Below are 23,830 nucleotides of genomic sequence, written 5' to 3'. Positions count from 1 at the left end.
AATTATTTTTATTTAACTTTATTTATTTATTTTAATTTGACCAGAGAAAGGGACAGAGAGAGAGGGAGAGAAAAGCAAGTCATCAGGTCCGAGATTCAAACCGCAATTGGCCACCTGGGAGTCCAGCACTCCTAACCACCACGGCACCTGCTGGTCTTGACATGAAGTTTCTACCTTAAAATGTATGGATATTATGTATACACATACGGGCCAGGTATGTCTCAGAAATTTTTAAAGATAAGATGAGGTGTTTATGCACTGTTTTGCACTTCTCCTCACCAGAGAGAGACAAAGAGGGAAAATGGATTGGTAGCTGTCCCACAGTTCCTCCTCCATTCTGTTCTAATGATTTTGAGCACACACACACATGCCTGCCATACTCTTCCACCCAATGGCTCCCAAACTCGAATTGTACTGTTGGCCATGTTGGATCCAGGCATCTTAACCTCTGTGCCACCTGCTGGCCTGCACTCCTTAAATGTTTTAAAACCAAGGAGGCATATATATTTAATATGACACGTTCACTGTTAAGCTGCTATGTGTTTCTGTCATTTGCTTTTATGTGAAGTTCCACAGAAACAGACACTACCAGTTGCTCCTCGAACTCGAACTTCTCAAGAAGAATTGCTAGCAGAAGTGGTTCAGGGGCAAAGCAGGAACCCCAGGACAAGTCCCCCCAGCAAAGAGGAGGAAACAAAAGGAGACAATGTAGAAAAAAATCAAGGTAATAATTCAAGTGATGCATCATTTTCTGTTAACTTTTTTTTTTTTCCGAAGGCTTAAATATTTCCTAATGGGCGTTGAGCAAATGTTTGTTTTACTATGAGAAAAGTGATGTTTAAGCCCAAAAATGCAGTGAGAAAGGATCATGAGGAAAATTTATGTCTACATGTTTCAGAAACATTTAGAAGTCTTAGAGATGTTTTTGAAATTCTGAAAAATGAAAAATAAGTGCAATGATACTCTGTGAACATAGTCACCAAGTCTTAATAATGATCAGAATATTGCTGATCTTTATACAGACAGGCATATACATGTACACACAGGTATGTATGTACAAACATTCACACACTATTTCTGCATTCTTTCTTTTTTCGTTGATTATACTTCTTTCTTAAACTTGAAATGTCTTTAAATCTCCCCTCTCAGCATCCTGTCCTGTGACCTGTTGTTTCTGTCACAGTGGCCTTTATTCCCTGGGCATAATGGACTGCGGTTAACGTCTGCTCTTCTGCTTTCTTTTTTTCTTCTCTCTCTTCACCCCTCACTCTTGTGTAAGCATTCTGCTATCTGACTTCATGGTGTGACTCCCATCCTGGTCCTCCATTGTCAAGAGTTCTCCCATGTCCTCACTGCTCAGGCAGATGCCTTTGGTTTGGACTTCAGGTTGTCTGATCTTTCTCTCCACGACTCGCAAACTGTATGTTTCTCTTGTTCCATGCAAATACTCTGGTTTCTCTTGTTTCTCTTTTTTGTAGTAGTATTTGGACCTAAAGGGACCAGCAGATGGACTAATGGTTATGTCACTGTACTCGTGTGTAGTTTACTGCGGTTCGAGTTACGGACCCAGTAGCTTGGAACTCATGCCAGGCACATGTGTGTGCTTGTGTGCCCAAAATCCCCAGAGAAAAATGGACAAGGGATTGTGGCATGGCCATTCCCTCTTGAGGTGATATTTTGCTTTCTGTCTCTCTGGTGAGTGCACATACTCTATAGCAAAATCTCTAAAGGGGAAAAAAAAAAAAAAGATTTGGGCCTAAAAACTCCATTAAAAAGTCTGACTTTGAAAATACACTTTTTGGGGGCCAGCAGGTGGCATGCTGGTTAAAGGCTCTGGATTCCTACACGGCTGACTGTGGTATGAGTCCTGGACCTGCTGGTTTGCCTTCTTGTATTCCCTTTCTCTGTCTTTCTCTCTCTGCCTCTGTCTGGTCAAATTAAAAAAATAACAATAATAACAAATGGAATTAAATAAATAATTCTTTAGGAAAAAAGTATTCTTTTTCATTTTTCTGTTCTTTAAGTTCCAGGTGTCTTGAAGCCTTATGATTTGAAAATTTATTGGTTTCGTGAAGCCTTATGATTTCATCCTGTTTGTTTTGTTTTTGTAACTGTTGATTATTTTTTCTATGAGAGAGAGGATAGGCATCCCCACCAGCATCTTGATAAGAGCAGTCCATCCCCAACCAGCCAGGTCCATAGGCCTGCACATCAGGAATACTCAGGGAAGTCCTGGGGATGTGACTTCATGGTCCACTTACATTACCATTCGGCTACTGCCTGTTCCCTTCCCCTGCATCTGTATAAGTTTTTTCATTTACTCCTTTAAAAAGTTTTTTGGCTATAATATACAGTTTGCCATGTCAGCATTATATGCTACCCAATAAATGATGGATCCAAGGATAAGAAATCCCCAAAATAACCAATAGCTGCTAACTGGAAAGTGTGAAGGGGCCAGTTTGAGAAGAGCCAAGAGGATTAGTAGGTGAGACTAAAGCCAAGGCAATAGTAGGGGAGACTAAAGGTTTAGAAAGACTGTAGTAGTCTACTCCCTAGAATTCATGTCAGGGTTTTCTTCAGAAACAGTATTTCATGTGATAAGAAACATCTTGGAGTAGAATTGCATGCAGTAGTAAAGTAAAGATAAGGAAAAAGAAATTAAATAAAAGTAGGGGTGGAAAGCAGAGCTAGAACATCTCAAAGCAAGATGCTATATATATTTTAATTGTCAGAGTGTATATGTGGTTATAGGAGTGAGATGGAGAGACAGAGAGAAAGCATACCCAAATAAGGTGTGGTCATGTCACAGTCCTTTCTTTCATATTTCTCCATTATGTTGGGATTTTGGGCACACATGCACACTTGCCTGGTGTGTTTTTCAGGGTGCTGGGACTAGGATTTGAACTGGGGCTACCTATGTGTGATTCAACTCATTTAACCACTAGGCCATGGGGCTAGCCCAAGGAGCCATTTTTTTTTAATAACATGCTGTCGACAGAGGAGGTCCTCTCTGAAGTTAGAAGCTACCTGCGACTAGTTGATGGTATAGTGGTTAAAATAATAGGATTTTACATGACCAACTGTGTGTTCCTAGTCCCAGATCCAGTGACTTGAAAATTAAGGTAGGCATGTTTGCATGTATTTCCAAAATCCTGAGAGGAGAAATGGAGGAGAAGAGATTGCCGTATGGCCATCCCTCTGCAGTGGGATGTTTTCTTGCCAGCATCCCCTCCTCCTCCCCCCACAAGTATACATGCCCTATAACAAGATTAAAAACCAAAAAAAAAAAAGGAAAAGAAACTATCTGAACCAAACCTCCTTAAAAAAAAAGAATTGAACAGAAAAGTATTAGGGTTGGGCTACCTAGTGGTGTGGTTAAAGTGGATGGATCCCCACATACCTGATTATTCCATTCAAGTCCTGGACCTAGCAGCTTGAAAAACATGCCAGGCATGGGTGCAAGCATGCCCCAAATGCCAGGAATAAATGAAGAAGAGGTTGCAGTGTGGCCATCCTCCCAGGGAGTGCTTTCTCACTTTCTGTCTCTGGTAAGTGTAAATGTCTTCTAGCAAATAAAAATAAATAAAAGTGTGAAGGTCACCAAATTAAAAGAAAAAGGGGATAAAGGACAAAATAGCCTTTGGTTCTCCTCAGGATTTTGCGCATGCACACACACATGTCCAGTGTGATTTTCATGCCACCAGATTCTGGACTTGAGCTATGGTCAGCAATGTGGGAGTCCAGCACCTTAACTACTGTGCCACCTCCTGCTCCTGAGTTGGCAACTGTTCTAAAAGTTAAGTTTAAATTCATTTATATCTTGCCATGGCTACTTTTGTACTGTAATACAGCTCAGGTTGAACCATTGTAGTAAACCATATTGCCTGCACAGCCTAGTATAGGCGGTTTTTAAAAAATCATTATTTTTTTAGAGAGATTTTTGCTATAGGGCATGCATGCCTGCAGAGAGAAGGTGAGAAATCACACCCTGGGGAGGTGGGGGGGTGGGGGGATGGCCATGCCGCAATCCTTTGTCCTCCATTCTCCTCTTGGGGTTTTGGGCACTCACACATGCACCTGGCATGAGTTTCAAGTTAGAGTCCAGGACTAACTGTGGTTGGCCGTGTTAGAGTCTCAACGACATGACCATTACACCATCTGCTGGTCCCATATTATAATTTTTTAATTTGACCAGAGAGAGAAGGAAAGTGAGAAAGCAAGCTACCAGGTCTGGGACTCAAACCGTGATTGACCATGTGGTAGTCCAGCACCTTAACCTCCATGGCACCTGCTGGCCCATTGAAAATGTTTACTAAACCCGGATACAGTAAATGAAGGAAACATCTTTAAAATTGAGAACAAAATGGGGGCCAGTAGGTGGCATGGTAGTTAAGGCACTGGACACTCCTCATAGTCAACCACGGTTTGAGTCCCGGACCTGGTGGCTTGCTTTCTCACTTTCCTTCTCTCTGTGTGTCTGTCTTTCTCTGGTCAAATTAAAATAAATGAATGAATAAATAAAATTAAATAAATAATTATTTTTTTAAAAACTTGAGAACGAAATAGAAGAATTGTTATTTTTGTCCTTTTTTAATTTTTTAAATCATGAAGCACAGTTGTTTTGTGCTCCCTAATAAAGAACTGAATACATTAGTCTTGCTAAAGAATTTGAACCTAAGTCATCAAGCCTCCATTCCAGCAGTCAGCTTGGAATTACAGAACGAGGCCAGAGGATTATATGTTGGTAGAGCTGCATGCTAAGTGTGCAACAGGCAAAATACAGTCTCTTGAGTACCCTATTAGTGAGACAGCCCAAGATTTCATGATTAAGTCTTAGAAGACAAGTCAAATAAAAGAGGACAGTGTTAATTTATAGTGTCCAGGGATGCCAACTTGTGTGTAAAAACACAAAGAACTACTAGACATTATCACAAGAGGCAATTAGTGGGTACTTACCAGGACCTGCTCTGCAGAACGTGAATTCTGAGTGGGGGCTGTGGGTTAAAAATAAACACACACAGATATACAAGTATAGAAAATAGAATGTTGGGTGAGCCCGACTTCCCTGATGGAGAAAGCTGTGATCTTGGACCTGGCTTCAGGTTTATTCTTTAAAAGGGCAGAAAATGGGGGAAGAGGAAATGGAGTTCAAAGCCAGTAACTTTTGGATATAAATTGTCTGAAAATGGGAAAAGGACTGGCTCCATGTAATTTCTCTGATCTTTTTTTGATAAACACATGTGGCTTCCTCTAGCCTAATATTGCTCAGCACTGTGGACAACAACAGGGAGATAGCCTTTAGCCTTTTCATATGCAAATACCTTCACAGCCATGCAAATGAAGCTCCTGGAAGCATGCATTTCATCCAGAGGTCACCACACTTGCTCATATTGGTTGCTCTCCAAAGTTACTTGGAGGAGATTGATTTAGGATGGAACTTGTGGAGAGGCTTCCATTGGTGACTGTCCAAGGTGTTTTTCTTGACCTAGGTGATGGTTAGAAGGGTGTTTGGCCTTAGAAAAATTCATTGAACTGTATATTTGTTTTGTGTGGTTTTGTATGTCATTGTGTTTTTGAAAGGTTGAAACATCCACTTAGGCAAATACTCTTGGTTTTTTTGAGAGAGATTTTTGCTATAGGGCATGTGCTACACTTGCAGGAGAGAGAGAGAGTTAGAAAGCAAGAAATCCTCCCCCAGGGGAGTGGCCACTCCACAATCCCTTCTCCTCCCGGGATCTTTGGCAGGTATACACACACACACACACACACACACACACACACACACACACACAGCATGATTTTTTTTAAATGCCTAGTCCACGACTCAAACTGCAGTCAACTATGTGAGAGACCAGCGACATATCTATTATGCCATCTTTTGGTCCCTCCAGGGGGGATGGCCACACAGCAATCCCTTCTCCTCCATTCTCCTCTCGGGATCTTGGGCACGCATGCACACGCGCCCAGCGTGAGTGTTAAGCCACCGGGTCTGGGATGCGAACCACGGTCGACTATGTGGGAGTCCAGCGACATAGCCATTACAGTAACTGCTGGTTCCTCCACCCAGCATGATTTTGAAGCCATTGAGTCTGGGACTTCAATCGTGGTTGACCGTGTGGGAGTCCAGCAACATAACTGCTGTGCCATCTGCTGGTCTCAGTAAATACTATTATCACATTCTTTTGTTCACCAGTTGGCACTGGAAGCAATCATTGTCTATTAATAGACTTACTGTTTTTCAGTTCTATCTGTGACAGGTTTTTAAGTTTTTTTTTTTTTTTGGAAAGACTTGCTATAGGGCGCTTGTGCTCTCCAGAAAGAGAGACAGACAGGGACCAGCAGCTGGCATAGTGGTTAAGGTGCTGGACACTCCCATATGGCTGACTATGGTTTGAGTCCCAAACCTGTTGGCTTACTTTCTCATTTTCTAACTCTCTGTGTTTCTCTTGGTTCAAATTAAAATAAATGAATGAGTAAACAAATTAAAATAAATAATTCTTTTTTTTTTTTTTTAAAAAGAGACAGAAAATGAGAAATCACCCCCAGGGGGAATGGCCATGCCACAATCCCTTCTCTTTGCTTCTCCTCTTGGGATCTTGGGCGCATGCGCCTGGCATGAATTTAAACCACCGGGTCCAGGACTTGAATAGCGGTCGACTACATGGGAGTCCAGCGACATAGCCATTATGCCAACTGTTGATACTAGGGTTTTTAAGATTTAAATATATTGTCATGAGTTCTCCATAGGGTTCTCCCATCTCTCCAGTCCCTCTCTTTTTCACAAGGTAGCTATGTTATTTACTGTAGGGGTGCTTTTTCTCTTTGTATCTTGAGTCAGTGTATCACTAGATGCTAAGCTTTGCCAGTATTTTCAAGGATGTAACAATAAGAATTCTGGCTTTGTTGATTCTCTTTTGGGGTCTTTGTTTTCTATTTCATTGGTTTCTGCTTGAATTTTTAATGTACCCTTTCATAGTTTTTCTTACTAGTTTATCCTAGCCTTTTCAAATATAAACATTTAAACCTCATGTTTTTCATGTGACACTTTTACTGTATATCACAAGTTTTAATACTTTGACTTTATTTGAAAGTCTTTATAGTGTATAGAACTTTCATTGTCTTTGCCTGTTAATAATTTTTATTATATGCTTTCGATTTAATTTCATTATGGTTAAATAATGTGTCCGTTTAATGCATCTTCTTTGAAAATTGGAATCATTTACTTAGTGTATAATCAATTTTGTTTATCTTCCCTGTATATTTTGGAAGAAAATGAACTGTAATTGTTGGATTAATATTTGCATTCATTGAGTGAGCTCTGCTATTATGTTGTTCAAATATTGATCTTGCTTGCCAAGGTTTTGGTCTTTTCAGCTTATCAGTAATTCAGAGAGGGTGTTAAAATTGCCTGTAATGATGACAAATTTATTTTCTCTGTAACTCTACCAATTTTTGCTTTATTTATTTTGAGTCTGTTACATGATATGTACATACCTATTTATAGTAGTAATATTTTTTTCTGCAATTTGAATCTTTCGTCTTGATCTCTGACACTCTGTACCACAAAGTATGCTCTTACCTCTTTTGTTAAGAGTCTCCCATGTTGATCCTCCTGCACCAGCCTCCCCAGCTGTGAATGGATATGTGCTCACTTGTTTTCAAACAGGGTCTTGGTATGTTGCCCAGTCTGTTCTCTAGCTTGTTATCCTCCTGCCGGGATCCCGAGTCACTGGGATTACAGGCATACGGTGCCCAAGAATCGAACCTGCACCTTCCATGTGATCCCAGCCTATGGAGCACAGGGTTCTTAGTGGGGTACAGCACCATGACTGGGCCTGGATACGTTTATCTTTTTTTTTTTTTTTTTTTTTTTAGGACTATCTTATTGAACTGTATTTGTTTATTTATTTCAGTTTGACCAGAGAGGGGCAGAAAGAGAGGGAAAGTAAGAAAGCAAGCCACCAGGTCTGAACCAGGGTCTGCCATATGGGAGTCCAGCTCTCTTAACCACTATGCCACCTGCTGGCCCCTGAATACTTTTATCTTAAAGTCAGTTTTATCTGATATTAATACAGGTTTAACAATTCTAATTCAAAATTCTAAAGTCTAAAATGTTTCAAAATCTGAAACTTTCTTGAGCTCTGTTATGACCCCACAAGTGGAAAATGTTCCACACCTGACTTCATGGATGGGTTGTAGTCAAAATGCCATAATACCAAAAATATGTAAAATTATTTTCACGTTGTACGTAAAAGGTATATATGAAATGCAGATGGATTTTGTGTTTAGACTTGAGTCTTGTCTCCAAGGTGTGTCATTATATTCATGCAAATATTCCAAAATCTGAAACACTTTTGGTTCTAAGCATTTCAGATATGGGATACTCAACCTGTATGGCCATTTAGTTAGTATTTTCCCTATACATCTATTTTCCATTCTTTTGTTTTCAGTCCTCTCTCCTTATGCTGTAGACATATGTATCTTTCTTAAATAGCATAAGCTAGATTTTTTCCCTTAATCTAATGTGTGCTTATCTTTTATTAGAGAGTTAGACCATTTATGTGTATTAGAAGAATTACTGATATTGCTGGGAGTTGTTTCCTGTCATCTTTTCTGATTTGGGCTTGCTCACATTTCTGTTTTTCCCCCACCTCTTGATTTCTCCTAACTTTTGTGCCCTTAATTAGTCTGCTTACTTTGTTGAAATCAACCTAGATCTACATTTTTTAAAAACTAAATTAGAATTTAAGTCTTCCATTTCTTCTCTTTTAATTGACCACTGAAATTTTACCATGCAAATGTAATTCAGTGTTTCAAAAGTTAGTTTCCTGACCCTGTCCTAAATAAAGGATTTAAGCTTCACTTTTTATCTTTCTGATATTTATATTGTTTCCAGTGTTTCAGTTTGATCTTTCTTTCTTTCTCTTTTTAAATTTGTCAAAGGGTACATGCATTCCACTTAGACAAAGAGGGAAAGTGAGAGGACCAGCAGTTAGCGTAATGGCTATGTCGCTGGACTCCCACGTAGTTGACTGCGGTTTGAGTCCCAGACCCAATGGCTTAAACTCACACCAGGCGCATGTGCGTGCATGCCCAAGATCTCAAGAAGAGAATGGAGGAGAAGGGATTGCGGCAGGGCCATCCCCCCTGGGGGGTGATTTCTCGTTTTCTGTCTCTTTATCTGTCTCTGTCTTTCTGGTGAGCACACACACACTATAGCAAAAACCTCCCCCCCCCAAAAAAAAAAAAGGGAAAGTGATAAAGCACCCTTCGTTGGGAATGGTCACAATGCAATCCATTTTCTTCCCTCTTACTCCCTTTCAGCATATTGGACATGCACACTCACATACCTGTCATGTTTCTCAAGCTGTTAGGTTCAAGACTTGAACTGCACATTTTACCTGTGGGTTCCAGCCACCTTAACCACCACAGCAGGCTGGCCTGATTTTTTTTTTTTTTGTTATTGTTGTTCTTCCTTTTTTTAAATAATTATTTATTTAACTTTATTTATTCATTTATTTTAATTTGACCAGAGAGAGACACCCATGGGGGTGTGGGGGAAATTGAGAAAGCAAGCCACCAGGTCTAGGACTTGAACTGCATTCAGCCATGTGGAGTGTCCAGTGCCTTAAACCACCATGCCACTTGCTGGTCCCCTGATTTGTTTTTTTCATTAAACTAAAAAATCAACACCATTATTTTCCCCATACCATGTTTGTTCAGATTTACCTAAACATTTTTTTATTCATTCTCACATCTCTTAAGTGGTATTTGGGGATTGTTATTTTCTAATGTTTTGTAGTATTTTTCAAGTATGTTCTTTGGCAGTTCCTTTAGAATAGGTGTGTTGTTGGTAAATTTCCCAAGAATCTGTTTACTAGTGAATTTTTAAATTACTCCTGACTCTTGTGCAGTAGTTTTGCAGGGTAACCGAACCTAAGTTAACAACAGTTACTTGTTGTCAACACTTTATGTATGTTATTCCATTTTCTCTGGATTCCATTGTTGTTGAATGGACTTCTGTCATTCTAATTGTGTCTTGTTCCTTTGTAGGTCCTCTGTTCTTTCTCTATGGCTGCTTTCAAGATCTTCTCTTTGTCTCTGATGTTCTGCAGTTCCACTACGATGTGGCTAGGCATGGATTTCCTTTTATTTTTCATATTTGATATATATTGTGTGAAAAAAACTCTTACATTTAAGATAAAACATTTTACATTATAAAATATATGTTCACCAGAAAATTTTGAAAAAAAAATCAGTGTAATATTTTCTAATAGATAAGAAAATGATCAAATAATACAGGTTTAGAATAAAAGTGTTTTTCCTTCATTCTTCACACTAGTTCTACTCCCGGAAGCTACTTTTTAAAAATTGTTTTGTTTATGGCTTTGATTTTTTTTCCCCCATATCTGTGATATGCTTATACTGTTGTTTCTTTGTTCACCAAGTATAGATGGTTATTTGTTGATTTCTTGCTAACAATATGTTAGTAAGTCATTTATACCTTTCCCTGCCTCCAAACTCATACAATTCATACAATGAAATCATTTGTGTGTGTGTGTGTGTGTGTGTGTGTGTGTATGCCATTGCCATAGCTCATGTGTGCTCCCCAGAGAGAGGGAGAAAATGAGAAATCACTGTCTTCATCCCCTCAGGGTAGGGGCAGTGGTGACCACGCTGCAGTCAATCTCTTTTCTTGGCATTTTGGGCATGTGTACACAAGTACTGGCGTGTTGTGTGTATGTGTGTGTGTGTAGATTTTTGCCATAGCTCATGTGTGCTCCCCAGAGAGAGGGAGAAAATGAGAAATCACTGTCTTCATCCCCTCAGGGTAGGGGCAGTGGTGACCACGCTGCAGTCAATCTCTTTTCTTGGCATTTTGGGCATGTGTACACAAGTACTGGCGTGTTTTTCAAGCCAATGGGTCTAGGACCCAAACTGCAGAGTTGGCCACGCGGGGTCCAGTTTTTAGTTCAGTTTTTGGCTACTTTTCCTAATTTTAAATACCTGTTTTGTCTGATAATATATCAGTGTATTTTTGCTCCCCAATGTCAATATATCTTGATTTCTAAAAGATACGGGCATTTATGGCTTTCTTTAATTTCTGTATCTTCTTCCTTGTCCCACCTACTAAATTCTGTCAGTTGTACTTTCACATTGTCAAAGTTGATTATATTTACATTTTGTTGTGTTCTTTTTGTCTAAGGTACCATGGTTTTGTAGGTTGAGTCTAAAAGCTGAGAACCCATAAGCTGCATGTATGTTATTAGGACTACAGAAATACTATCCATTACAGGGCCAAATTTCTGTTTTATTACTTGCATAGTTTTTTGTTTAAGGATTCTCTAGAATTTTATTTGTTCTCTCCTCAAACAGTTTTTGTTTCCCTTAGGTTCTCATTTCTTTTTTCTCCATCATGGGTTTCCTACTTGTATTACTCCCTAGAGGTCTGCTCTTCTGTGCTATTGAATCTATGGGTTTCCCTTTTTTTTAAGGCAACTTTCCAGAAGTTCCGTTGCTTTTTTAAATCTGCTTACCTGCTGTCTGGGTCTGCTTTCAGGCCATCGTCTTAGGATTGACTTCTCCCCTGAATTTGCACTGCATTTCCTGCATCTCCTTAGTCCTTTCAGTGCATTTCTCCATTGTGACCACATCATGAAGAAACTTTTCTTTTTTCTTTCTTTTTTTGGAGAGGTTTTTGCTATAGGGCGCACGTGCTCGCCAGACAGACAGACAGAGAAGAGACAGAAAGCGGGAAATCACCCCCAGGGGGGATGGCCACACCACAAATCACTTCTCCTCCGTTCTCTTTTTGGGATCTTGGGCACACACGCACACGCGCCTGGCGTGAGTTTTAAGCCACTGGGTCCGGGACGCAAACCAGAGTTGTCTACATGGGAGTCCAGCGACATAGCCATTACACTAACTGCTGGTCCCTCATGAAGAAACTTTTATTAATTGCTAGAGGGCATCTGAACTCAGCAGAGACATGGAGAAAATAACCCTCCCTCCCATGGGGCGTGGTGTCCCTTCTTCTCTGTTTCTTTATCCTGTCAGGATTTGGGGCATGAACATACGCACACCTGACATGTTTTTCAAGCCACTGGAGCTGGGACTGGAACTGTGGTCACCATGGGTATTGACTCCCTTACCAACTAATCATGTTGCCAGCCCTAATTCTCCCATTTAAACATCTATGGGTATACCATGGGCAAACCAGTTTTCTGCTTCATGTCCTTCTTGGTCTTTGCTTATTGCCCTGATCTCTCAGAGTTGGATGACCCTCTTTTTCATTTAGAGTCAAGAGTATAAGTATCACCTGCATTGTTGACTCCAAAGTTTATATCCTGTACCTCACCCTGCAGTCCCTATTGCTATCTAGCTGCTTCTGTACTCTTCCTCTTCATGTGTACTAAATCATCTCAAACTTGTTCAAAACTACTAATTATCCTCTTTGATCTGTTCTTCCTGCAGTCGTTCTCATTTTAGTTCATGGTAACCCCATCTTTCCATTTGCTCAGGCCAGAAATCTACTGCCATTTTTCTTTCTTTCAAACGTAGGTTCATTCTTCCTTTACTCTCTTTTCTCTTTTATCCATCCTTCTCTTATTTCCTTTCTTCTCTCTTTTCACCATCAGCCTTTCCCTTTAGGATATGTACAGAATTTACCACTGCTCACCACCTCATCCTCTACCATTCTAGTCTAAGCCACTGTCTGTGACTTGCTTTGATTTTTAGATTACTGTCTTTTGAAGTCTAAAGTCTGTCTGCTTTCAAACTTGCCCACTTTTAGTCTACCTGAGGCAACAGCAGAGTGATCATTTTAAATAGTAAATTAGATCATGACACTGCCCTCCTCAGAACCCTCTGGTGGTTCCCCAATAGACTACAAATAAAAGTTAAATCACTCCTTAATGTCATCTCCCACGTCTACCTTCCCATTACTCTTCTCTAGCTCCCTGTTTTTGGTGTCCCCCAGACATAGTTGGCACATTTGAAGAAAAGAATGCCTGAGGTGTTCTTATATCTACCCAGAATATTTTCTTCCATGCGTTCACATAGATCACACTAATGTCTCCTTGAGGCCTTCACTAGCCCCCAACCTGCTATCCCCACACTCCCTAAACTCTTCTTTCTTAACCTTTGTTTTTCTTCATTGCACACAGTCACTGTCTGATATGTTTTGGTAATGTAGGTATTTTTATTCAGACTTAACTCTTTACATACCGACATGAAATTTTATACTTTAACATACATTTTACCTTGTTTGGGATTTTTCAAGTCCCATATGCTTCTACTCTCCAGCAGAATGTGAACTCCTTGGCTAGGGATGGGTGTGTCTTGTTTGTTGCTTTATTGAGAGCTCAGAGCAGTGCCTGGTATGTCATAGTAGCTCAGTAAATACTTGTTGCCTGAGCACACGTCTTATTCCTGCCTCACGTCTCACCTGCAAAGTTCCTAGGGGCTCTTCTGTGGCTTTCTCTGCTCTGCCTTACAGCCGTGTTTGTCCATGGGTATTCAGCTGTGATCCTTCCCTAACCCCTAATCTGTAAGTTAATGATCTTCATGTTTTTTATCATAGGATTTTGGGTAAAGTCATACCCATTATATGTATTGTGTTTACATACAGTGCCATTTTATATACAAAGGGACTTCAAAAAGTTAATGAGAATGGAATCAAAGTTTATTTTGGTAGGAAATATTTTGAAACTCATGTATAGTTTTTCCATAATGAGCATTTTTCATGAATTCTTTTGCAGATCCCTTGTATGTTAGAAACAAAAGCAGACATCCAAAGATATAGGCTAGAGATGTAAATTTTTTAAAAATTATTTATTTATTCATTCATTTACTTTTAATCTGACAGAGAGAGAGAGAGAGAGAGAGGGGACATGAGAAAGCAAGCCACCAGGTCTGGGACTTGAACCGTGGTCAGTCATGTGGGAGTGTCCAGCACCTTTAACCACCATGTCACCTGCTGATCCCAAGATTAAATATTTCTAATATACTAGAACTTCCCTTTTCTTCCTGAAACTTAATGGGTAATTCAGAAACCCAATTTATCTATAAGGACTTATGCCCCTTTTGCTGTTGTTTACTTCATTTTTACCTACTCTTCCACAGAAGAGCCTGCGAATGCTTGTACTTGTGTATCATGTGAAAGCACTGTGAAAGATTCTTAGAGAAGAGCCGCCTTTTTTTTTTTTTTTTAATTTGCCAAGGGGTGCATGCACTCCCAAGAGAGACAGAAATAGGGAAAATCATAAAGCACCCCCAATTCCTTCTCCATTTCTACTACCTTTTGGAATTTTGGACATACATGTACATGCACCTGACATGTTTCTCAAGCTGCTAGGTCCGAGACTTGGACTTTGAAGGTTGGCCATGAGGTATCCAGTCATCTTAACCACCATGCTATGGACTGGCCCAAGAGGACTTTTATAGTTAGAGAAAATAAAGTCTTTTTCTCCTTTGTTCTGCATTCCTTGGAGGTAAGCACTGCTCTTAGAAGTTTGCTGTGTGTCAGTGTAGTCCGTGAGATATTATTCATGTCTGTGAATATAGGCACTCTTTGTAAAGTGGAACTCTTGTGTGTACACACATTAACATGTGCATATAAAATAGGAATTACAGCATATTGTATTCACTGTGAAAGATTCTTAGAGAAGAGCCGCCTTTTTTTTTTTTTTTTTAATTTGCCAAGGGGTGCATGCACTCCCAAGAGAGACAGAAATAGGGAAAATCATAAAGCACCCCCAATTCCTTCTCCATTTCTACTACCTTTTGGAATTTTGGACATACATGTACATGCACCTGACATGTTTCTCAAGCTGCTAGGTCCGAGACTTGGACTTTGAAGGTTGGCCATGAGGTATCCAGTCATCTTAACCACCATGCTATGGACTGGCCCAAGAGGACTTTTATAGTTAGAGAAAATAAAGTCTTTTTCTCCTTTGTTCTGCATTCCTTGGAGGTAAGCACTGCTCTTAGAAGTTTGCTGTGTGTCAGTGTAGTCCGTGAGATATTATTCATGTCTGTGAATATAGGCACTCTTTGTAAAGTGGAACTCTTGTGTGTACACACATTAACATGTGCATATAAAATAGGAATTACAGCATATTGTATTTTCTGTAATGTGTTTTGTTCCACTTAATGTATTAGGAGGGAGGTATGACAATATAATGATTAAGAGTATGGACTCAGGAGCTAGACTGCTTGAGGCATTAATCCAGGCCCCGCTAACATTTCTGTGTCCCAGTTTTTTAATCTGTAAATAAGGACATTAGTAGCACCTACCTGAAAGTCACTGTGAGAAGTAAATGATAAAATACGTAAGCTTTCAGTCCAGCTGTGGTAGCTAGCACCACTATTTGGGACTCTGAAAGCTGCATGCGAGGCCTGGGTTTGATTCCCTGAACATGCTGGTTTCTGCTGCACATGCTGTGATCCCGTTTAATTGGGAGACTGAAGCACAGGAGGATCAGGACATAGTATGGCATTATCAAAGATAATACATCTCTGTCTCTCCTTCTCTCTTATAAAGGAAAAAATGGGTTACCTTGCTTTGCTGATAGATGTTTACATTTTAATTTTTGGAAGAGTATTTGCTTATTTTGTATTTTAATCTGGATCAGGACAGTGACAGTACAGGAAGCATTACATGGGCTCATTTTACTAACCTTGTTTCTTTATGACTGAATATCCCTTCTGCAAGGCCATTTTGCTGCCCTCTAGTGAACTAACTGGTTTACTGGGGGATACTTGACTGAGGATATGCTGTTTTTCATGTTTACTATAGGCATCATCTCTGTCAGCTAGTATGCTCTTAAAGACTACGTGAATCCAAAGCCTTATAACTTTTTGCAAATTGTTTTGTCAGAAATTTTGAAGAATCAGATTAATTTACAGATACAGTGGAGAAATGAATAAAGATCCTGTAAATTCTAGCACTTAGCTTTCTCTTTTTTTCTTATTATGAGTGACATTAATTTGAATAGAAAACTTCAGTTTTTCTTAAAAAATTTTTTTATAGAATGGTTGTATTTAACTTTATTTATTTATTTATTTAAATTTGACCAGAGAGGGGTGGGGCCGGGGCGCCAATTAGAAAGGAAGCCGCCAGGTATGGTACTCCAACTACAGTTGGCCTTGCAGGAGTCTGGTGCCCTTAACCACCATGCCACCTGCTGGCCCCATTATTATTATTATTTTTTAATATGACCAGCAAGAGAAAGAGGGAAAGTGAGAAAGCAAGATGAACTATGGTCAGCTATGGGAGTCCTGTATCTTAACTTCTATGCCATCTGCTAGCCCCAAAAACCAGTCCTTTTAAAAAATTCTTTGGACAAGTCCATGGTGAGTGGTATCACCTTCTACATCCTGTGTTGCGCAGCTTATTTGTTTCATAGGGAGTAAACTAAACTAAAATGTTCTTCCTCAAACTAAAGCTATGCAGAGAGTTCCTGTGTGAGTGAGTTGGAAGACTTTAATATTATTAAGATGGCAATCTGTAGTTTCCATGCATGTCTACAGATCCAACTCAATCTTTGTTGAAATTCCAACTAATTTTTTTTCCCCAGAACTATGGAATAATGTTGGAGGAGTTATGTTTCTCAATTTCAAAGCTTACTACAAAGTTACAGAAATAAAGATTGTATTGGAATTGGTGTAAGGATGGACATATACACCAGTGGGACAGAAGTGATCATATGTTTATGGTCAACTGATTTTGGGCAAGGGTGTCAGATCAATTCAGTAGAAAAGGAATCTTTTCAAAATGATACTGGAACAACTATCTACCTGCAAAAGAATGAAATTGGCTCCTCACCTTGTAAGATATTAAAAAAAAAAATTAAAATGGGGAAACAGGAGTTAGCGTAATGGCTATGTTGCTGGACTCCCACATAACCTGCTGGCCCCATTATTATTATTATTTTTTAATATGACCAGCAAGAGAAAGAGGGAAAGTGAGAAAGCAAGATGAACTATGGTCAGCTATGGGAGTCCTGTATCTTAACTTCTATGCCATCTGCTAGCCCCAAAAACCAGTCCTTTTAAAAAATTCTTTGGACAAGTCCATGGTGAGTGGTATCACCTTCTACATCCTGTGTTGCGCAGCTTATTTGTTTCATAGGGAGTAAACTAAACTAAAATGTTCTTCCTCAAACTAAAGCTATGCAGAGAGTTCCTGTGTGAGTGAGTTGGAAGACTTTAATATTATTAAGATGGCAATCTGTAGTTTCCATGCATGTCTACAGATCCAACTCAATCTTTGTTGAAATTCCAACTAATTTTTTTTCCCCAGAACTATGGAATAATGTTGGAGGAGTTATGTTTCTCAATTTCAAAGCTTACTACAAAGTTACAGAAATAAAGATTGTATTGGAATTGGTGTAAGGATGGACATATACACCAGTGGGACAGAAGTGATCATATGTTTATGGTCAACTGATTTTGGGCAAGGGTGTCAGATCAATTCAGTAGAAAAGGAATCTTTTCAAAATGATACTGGAACAACTATCTACCTGCAAAAGAATGAAATTGGCTCCTCACCTTGTAAGATATTAAAAAAAAAAATTAAAATGGGGAAACAGGAGTTAGCGTAATGGCTATGTTGCTGGACTCCCACATAGTCGACCGCGGTACAAGTCCTGGACCCGGTGGCTTAAACTCACGCCAGGCGCGTGTGCATGCGTGCCTAAGATCCCGAGAGGAGAATGATGGAGAAGGGATTGTGGCGTGTCCATCCCCCCTGGGGGATGATTTCTCACTTTCTCTCTCTCTGTCTCTCTCTGTCTGTCTGGCGAACGTATGTGCCCTATAGCCAAAAAAAAAACCCTCCAAAAATAAAGAAAAAACAATTAAAATGGAAAGAAACCCTAAAAAAAGAGCTGGAACTATAAAACATGTAGAAAAAAAAAGTAGGTATACGTTTTTATAACTTTGAATTAGGGAATGGTGTCTTAAATATACCAAAAATGCAAGCAACCAAAGAAAAAAATAGATAATTGGATTTCATCAAAATGTGTAACTTTTGTGTTTTGGAGGATACTATCTAAAAAGTGAAAAACCCCACTAAATGGGAGAAAATATTTGAGAATCACATTTTAAAAAATAAATTATTTTATTATTATTTTAAATTTGCTATAGGACACATGTACTCACCAGAGACAGATGGAAAGTATGAAAGCAAGCCACCAGGTCCACGACTTAAACATTGGTTGGCTATGTGGAAGTCCAGCACCTCAACCACTCTGCCACCTGCTGGCCTCAAAGAATCCCATTTTTTTATTTAAAAGAACTATTTTATTTAACTTTATTTACTTATTTTAATTTGACCAGAGAGGGAGAAGAGAGTGGGGAAAGGAGTGAGTAAATAAGCCACTAGGTCTGGTACTGGAATCTCAGTCAACCATGTGGGGGTCCAGCACCCTTAACCACCACGCCACCTGCAGGCCCCCAAATCACATTTCCAATAATGCTCTAGTATCAAACCAAGGCTGAGTCTTATTTGTCCATTTGTATAGTTGAATTTTATTATTACCTCATGTATTTGTTTTCTTTTTTTAATTTGCCAGAAGGTGTGTATATTTACTGGGGACAGAGAGGAGTGAGAATACTCTCTCCATGGGACATGGTCACACCACAGTCCCTTTTCCTCCATTTGTCCCTCCTTTTAGGATTCTGGGTATGCACACATTCCTGGCGTGTTTCTTGAACTGGTATGTGTGGCTTTGTTGGATCCAGCTGCCTTGACTTTCAGGCTCACAGGCTGGGCTATCTCATCTATTAGTAAAAAGGTTTGTCTGTTGGTGCCAGCAGGAGGCGTGGTGGTTAAGGGTGTTGGATTCCCACATAGCTAACCACAGTTCGAGTGTTGGACCTGGCAGCTTTCCCTTTCTCTCTCTCTTTCTCTCTCTCTCTCTCTCACACACACACACTCTGTCCCTCTCTGGTCAAATTTAAATAAATAAATAAAGTAAAAAAAAAAGATTTGTCTGTGATCATAGGTCTAGTTGCCTTTACTCCCCTCTCCTTGCAAAGGAAATGCCAGTACTATCATACACATATCTTTTTTTTTTGGAGAGTTTTTTTTCGCTATAGGGCGCGTGCGCTCGCCAGAGAGACAGAAAGCGAGAAATCACCCCCCAGGGGGGATGGTCATGCTGCAATCCCTTCTCCTCCATTCGCCTCTCGTGATCTTGAGCACGCACGCACCCACATGCGCCCGGTGTGAGTTTTAAGCCACTGGGTCTGGGACGCGAACTGCGGTCGACTATGTGGGAGTCCAGCGACATAGCCATTACGCTAACTGCTGGTTCCCTCTTTTTTTTTTTTTTGAGAGGTTTTTGCTGTAGGGCGCATACACTTGCCAGAAAGATAAAGTCAGAAAGTGAGAAATCATCCCCCAGGGGAATGGCTTTGCTGCAGTCCCTTCTCTATTCTCCTGTTGGGACCTTGGGCATGCACTCAGATGTGCCCAGTGTGAGTTTAAGCCACTGGGTCTGGGACTCGAACCACGGTCGACTAAATGAGAGTCCAGCGACATAGCCATTACTCCAGCTGCTGGTCCCAGTCATACACATTTTTTTTTTTGGACAGGGCGTGTGCGCTCGCCAGAAAGAGTGACACAGAGTGATAGAAAGTGAGAAATCACCTCCCAGGGGGGATGGCCACACTGCAATCCCTTTTCCTCCATTCTCTCGGGATCTTGGGCACGCATGCACACGCACCTGGCTTGACTTTTAAGCCACCGATCTGGGACTCGAACCGCCGTCGACTGCATGGGAGTCCAGTGACATAGCCATTATGCTAACTGCTGGTCCCCATATGCATGTTTTTAAGGGGAAGTGAAACTCAAGATAGAATAAAAGAGTTGAGAAGTAATCTGAAGCTTGAATGTTGGATTTTAATAGATGAAAAGGGAAAAAAACTTTAAATTCATATATTCAGATGTAAAATACTAAATGTTGTTATAATATTTCTTTCCTAGAGGACAAATGCAATATATGCTAAGTAGAGAGATGGAGAGGAGAAAAAAACCACTCATAGGAGTGGTCACACCACAATCTATTCTACTCCATTTCTCCCTTCTTTGGGAAATTTGGGAACGTTTGCACATGTACCCAAAGTGTTTCTAAAGGTACCAGGTCCAGCATTGAACTAAGCGTTCCACTATGTGGGATCTGGTTACTCTTAACCACCAGTCCATGGAGTTGGCCCTTGTATTGGTTAATTTCTGGTGCAACCCTTCAGCATTCCCATCATATGAAGTAAATAATAGAGAAATTCTTTGTGTGTCACGTGTCTGTTTTCGGCCAATCAGAAGTCAGGGTTATTTTGTATGTAATAATAGGGTTTATTTGTAGAGGAGCCTTAAGTAGGACTTGGAGGATATAGGGGGCTGCATATTAGGGCTTCTTAGTTGTAGCAGAAAGAACATTTGTCTGGTGTGTGTAATTTAACATTTAAAGATTTTGAGTTTTGACTCTAGAAATGTACAACCCTATCTTTTCAATTACAGGTTTTAAAATAATTTTCATTGTTAATACTTAAGATACAGCACTGATCACTGTTTTTGCTTTTGATGAGACATTTTAATGGGCTGTGAAGGAAAAATTACCAGGTGTTAAGGGAGAGAGAATTTTATGAAATGTCTTCAAGATTTCCATCACCTTCTCCACCTGTTTGCCTCTCACCGGAGCCAGTTGATTTAGGTTCAATAACAAGTTCCTCTTGTTCACTAAATGAGCTAGACAATATTTCCCACTTGTTAAGGAAAATATCAACGGATATAAATGAAATTAAGGGAATGAAAACAGCAATTTTGACAGTAGAAGCAAGCCTTTTTGATTTAAATGTTAGGGTGTCACAGAATGAAGCCAAACTATCATCTTTGGAGGTTAAAATGAGTGAATATTCATCATCAACATCTGAATGCAACAGACAGTTTGAAGATCTTCAAGAGGAAATAGATTTTGAATCACAGTCAAGGACTACTGATGTAAAAATAATTGGTTTCCTTAGAAACATTGAGAAAGGTAAAATGCTTAGCATATGACATCCTCTAGGTACTTTTCCTCTGATCTCTTTCTCTCCACATATCTTAACTGGAGCTCTGGGAAGGAGGCTGCAAAACATAGAGAACTTGAATTTTTCATGGGCCTTGAAAGACAGATTTGGACTTTATGCGATTTAGCTAAAAAACGAATTTTATCAGAATTCCATCCTCTTTAGTGGGACTCTCCAAAATGATGATTTGAAAAGATAGAGATGAAGTAAAACTTGAAATGTGAGAGAATGGTCTACTTTCTTGCCAGTTGTGTGAAATTATTTTAAAATGTGTATTCTCTCGGTTATGGTTTATGTTAAAAGATCTATTGTAGTAACTAGCTATCTGGATTGAGAGAACATTCTTCAATCAGGCTGTACCCAGCACAGTGCTTAGCAAGTATTAAGTAAGCACTCACTGACTTAGAACAGAAGGGTTACACTTCAGCACACAAAGGGATGCAGGCTGTCCCACAGGAATATGACTTGAACACGTGCTATCTGGTTTCAGTCTATTGCTCAAGGTTGACTCTTTTTGCCATAGTATTAATAATTTGATGAGTTGCCAGTGTTCTTTGGTCCTACTGCTTATAAGTAATATAGTGTAACTTAGATTTTAAAAGAAAATACTGGTGAAATTTCAAATTGAATATAGTGTTTTTTTTTGGAGAGGTTTTTGCTATAGGGCGCGTGTGCTCGCCAGACAGACAGAGAGACAGACAGAAAGTGAGAAATCACCCCCCAGGGGGGGATGGTCACGCCACAATCCCTTCTCCTCCGTTCTCCTCTTGGGATCTTGGGCATGCACACACACGGCCCGGTGTGAGTTTTAAGCCGCCAGGTCCGGGATGCAAACCGCGGTAGACTACATGGGAATTCAGCGACATAGCCATTATGCTAACTGCTGGCCCCCAAAATTGAATATAGCTTTTAAAATTTAAGACCACCTTGAATGTGGTATGATGCTTGGCAAGAGATCGCCTGCCCCTGTGCTTATACCGAGTGAGCAAAGCTTGCCTTGGGAAACCACTGAAACAGATAACTAGAAGTTAGCATGGAGACATCTGGTATTTCAGTGTTTGGAACCCTACCAAGTGCATCCCTTTGTGTGCTGTAGTGTAACGCTTCTGTTCTGAGTCAGTGAGTGCCTAATACTTGCTAAGCACTGTGCTGGGTACAGAGAATTATAGTACCCTCTCACCTTGAAAGAGTTTTCCATCACATTGAAGGTAGAGAAAACCAGTTTCTCATCCCTCTTTTTGTAAGTTGGGAATGTGGTTATTAAGTCCTGTTAATGACCCTAATATTGGGAGTTGCATAATGAACCTCTTAAGTAATAAATACTTTCACTGAGCATCTTTTCTCATAGACGATCTAGCCAATATTTTATGCTTTGCTGGCGTAGGGCCTGGACTGCACAGGTCTGAGTGCCCTTGTTCATTGTTCTCTCTGCATCCACTCAAACCCATGGTTGGTCTTTTGGGAACTCCATGATCAGATAACTCTAGAGGGTTTGCTTCACAATTCTTATGTGTTTTGTTATTTTCAGAGACGGCAGGGTGGGAGAGTGGTGAGGTCCTGAATGACAGAGGGAGGTGCTTGGCACATTTCTGGTGTGGTTGATTGGGACCACATTCTAGCAAGAGCTGCTGGTCCCACAGGTACCTTCCTGGGCTTTTTTCCTAACCTTTTAGCTTTACTTGTAACCTAAGAAAACTGGTTTCGTAACAGAGGGAAACCCAGGAGTGTCCTGTGTTGACATTTTTGGTTTAACTCTGAGCACAGCTTTTTGTCTTACAGGGTATGCTTTTGGCCTGCAAATATTAGTAATTGTGTTGTTGGAGATTACAAGTTACTTTTTTAAGACTTTCAAGTAAGAACTTGATTAATTTCTGGGAAACACATGCTGGTATATTTACTAGAGTTTTGCAATTTGTATTCTAGGAACTCAACAGAGGCAATTATTATCCCGACTGCAGATTGACCCAGTAATGGCAGAAACTCTGCAGCTCAGTCAAGGTTGGTGGATGTTTATATTTCCACTGCAGTCTAGCAATTTTCAGTTGCCATTTCCATTCTTACACCTCATTTAATGTATCTTTAATCTCTTAGATCCTGCCCTAAGATGCTATATTTGGAAACTCTTAGGGCCAGGAGATAAGACCTGCGTTTTCTTCATGTTATGTGGTATTTTTTTGGCTTATTGGAAAATTTTCTTTTTTTCATGCCATTCTACTTGAGTACCTGGCACCTGTTGGCTCACTTTACTGCAGTTGAGAATGACTTAAGTCCCTAACTTAACTGTCATTCGATCTGACTTTTGCTATTGCCCTGACCTGCTTTAGTATCCTGTATTGATTATTCAGCCTTATCCTCTCTTTTACTTCACTTTAGATACTTATCACCTGCCACAGCTAGAACTTGTTCTAGAACCACTGTGATATAATTGTGTACCTGTCTGTCCCATTTCCTCCCTCTCCCCACCTCCCATATATTGAAAGGTACTTCAGGACAGAGACTAGGCCTTGTTTATCTTGGTGTCCTTGGGGTCCCACCCCTGCCAGATGCATGTTCAATACATAAGTAACTGTTGAGTGCTGCAACTTCTTTTCTCCTCCCTCCAGTCCTCAAGTCTGGCCTTTCTTAGAAACCCACATCCCTTTAGCTGCTTCCTGAATTTCTTTTGTCCTCTATCAGGACTTCCCCATCAGTAACTGTCCTTCCTGACCATCTCCTGGCTTCCGGTCTCAGAACGATGCACTTCTCGTCTCTCAAAGTC

The 23,830-nt window shown here is 40.1% G+C and overlaps 1 protein-coding gene across 12 annotated transcripts in view; it reads left to right on the top strand.

Annotated features, from left to right (window-relative positions):
- ZC3H14 (zinc finger CCCH-type containing 14) overlaps positions 1–23,830 on the top strand; it is a 64,231-nt gene that overhangs the window by 23,752 nt on the left and 16,649 nt on the right. For 5 of the 12 annotated variants that reach the window (XM_027775495.1, XM_027775496.1, XM_027775500.1 and 2 more), the window contains exons 9-10: positions 569–724; positions 22,996–23,070. In XM_027775495.1, the coding sequence (XP_027631296.1) occupies positions 569–724; positions 22,996–23,070 (231 nt within the window). Of the gene's footprint in view, positions 1–568; positions 725–20,397; positions 21,042–22,995; positions 23,071–23,830 lie in introns of those variants that run through there. The other 7 variants (XM_027775497.1, XM_006158008.3, XM_027775498.1 and 4 more) reach the window with 3 other exon arrangements.

Source organism: Tupaia chinensis, unplaced genomic scaffold (genome assembly GCF_000334495.1).
Source record: "Tupaia chinensis unplaced genomic scaffold, TupChi_1.0 Scaffold000568_1, whole genome shotgun sequence".
In the NCBI taxonomy this organism is placed as follows: Eukaryota; Metazoa; Chordata; class Mammalia; order Scandentia; family Tupaiidae; genus Tupaia; species Tupaia belangeri.
This window is presented reverse-complemented; position numbering and strand designations above follow the sequence as displayed.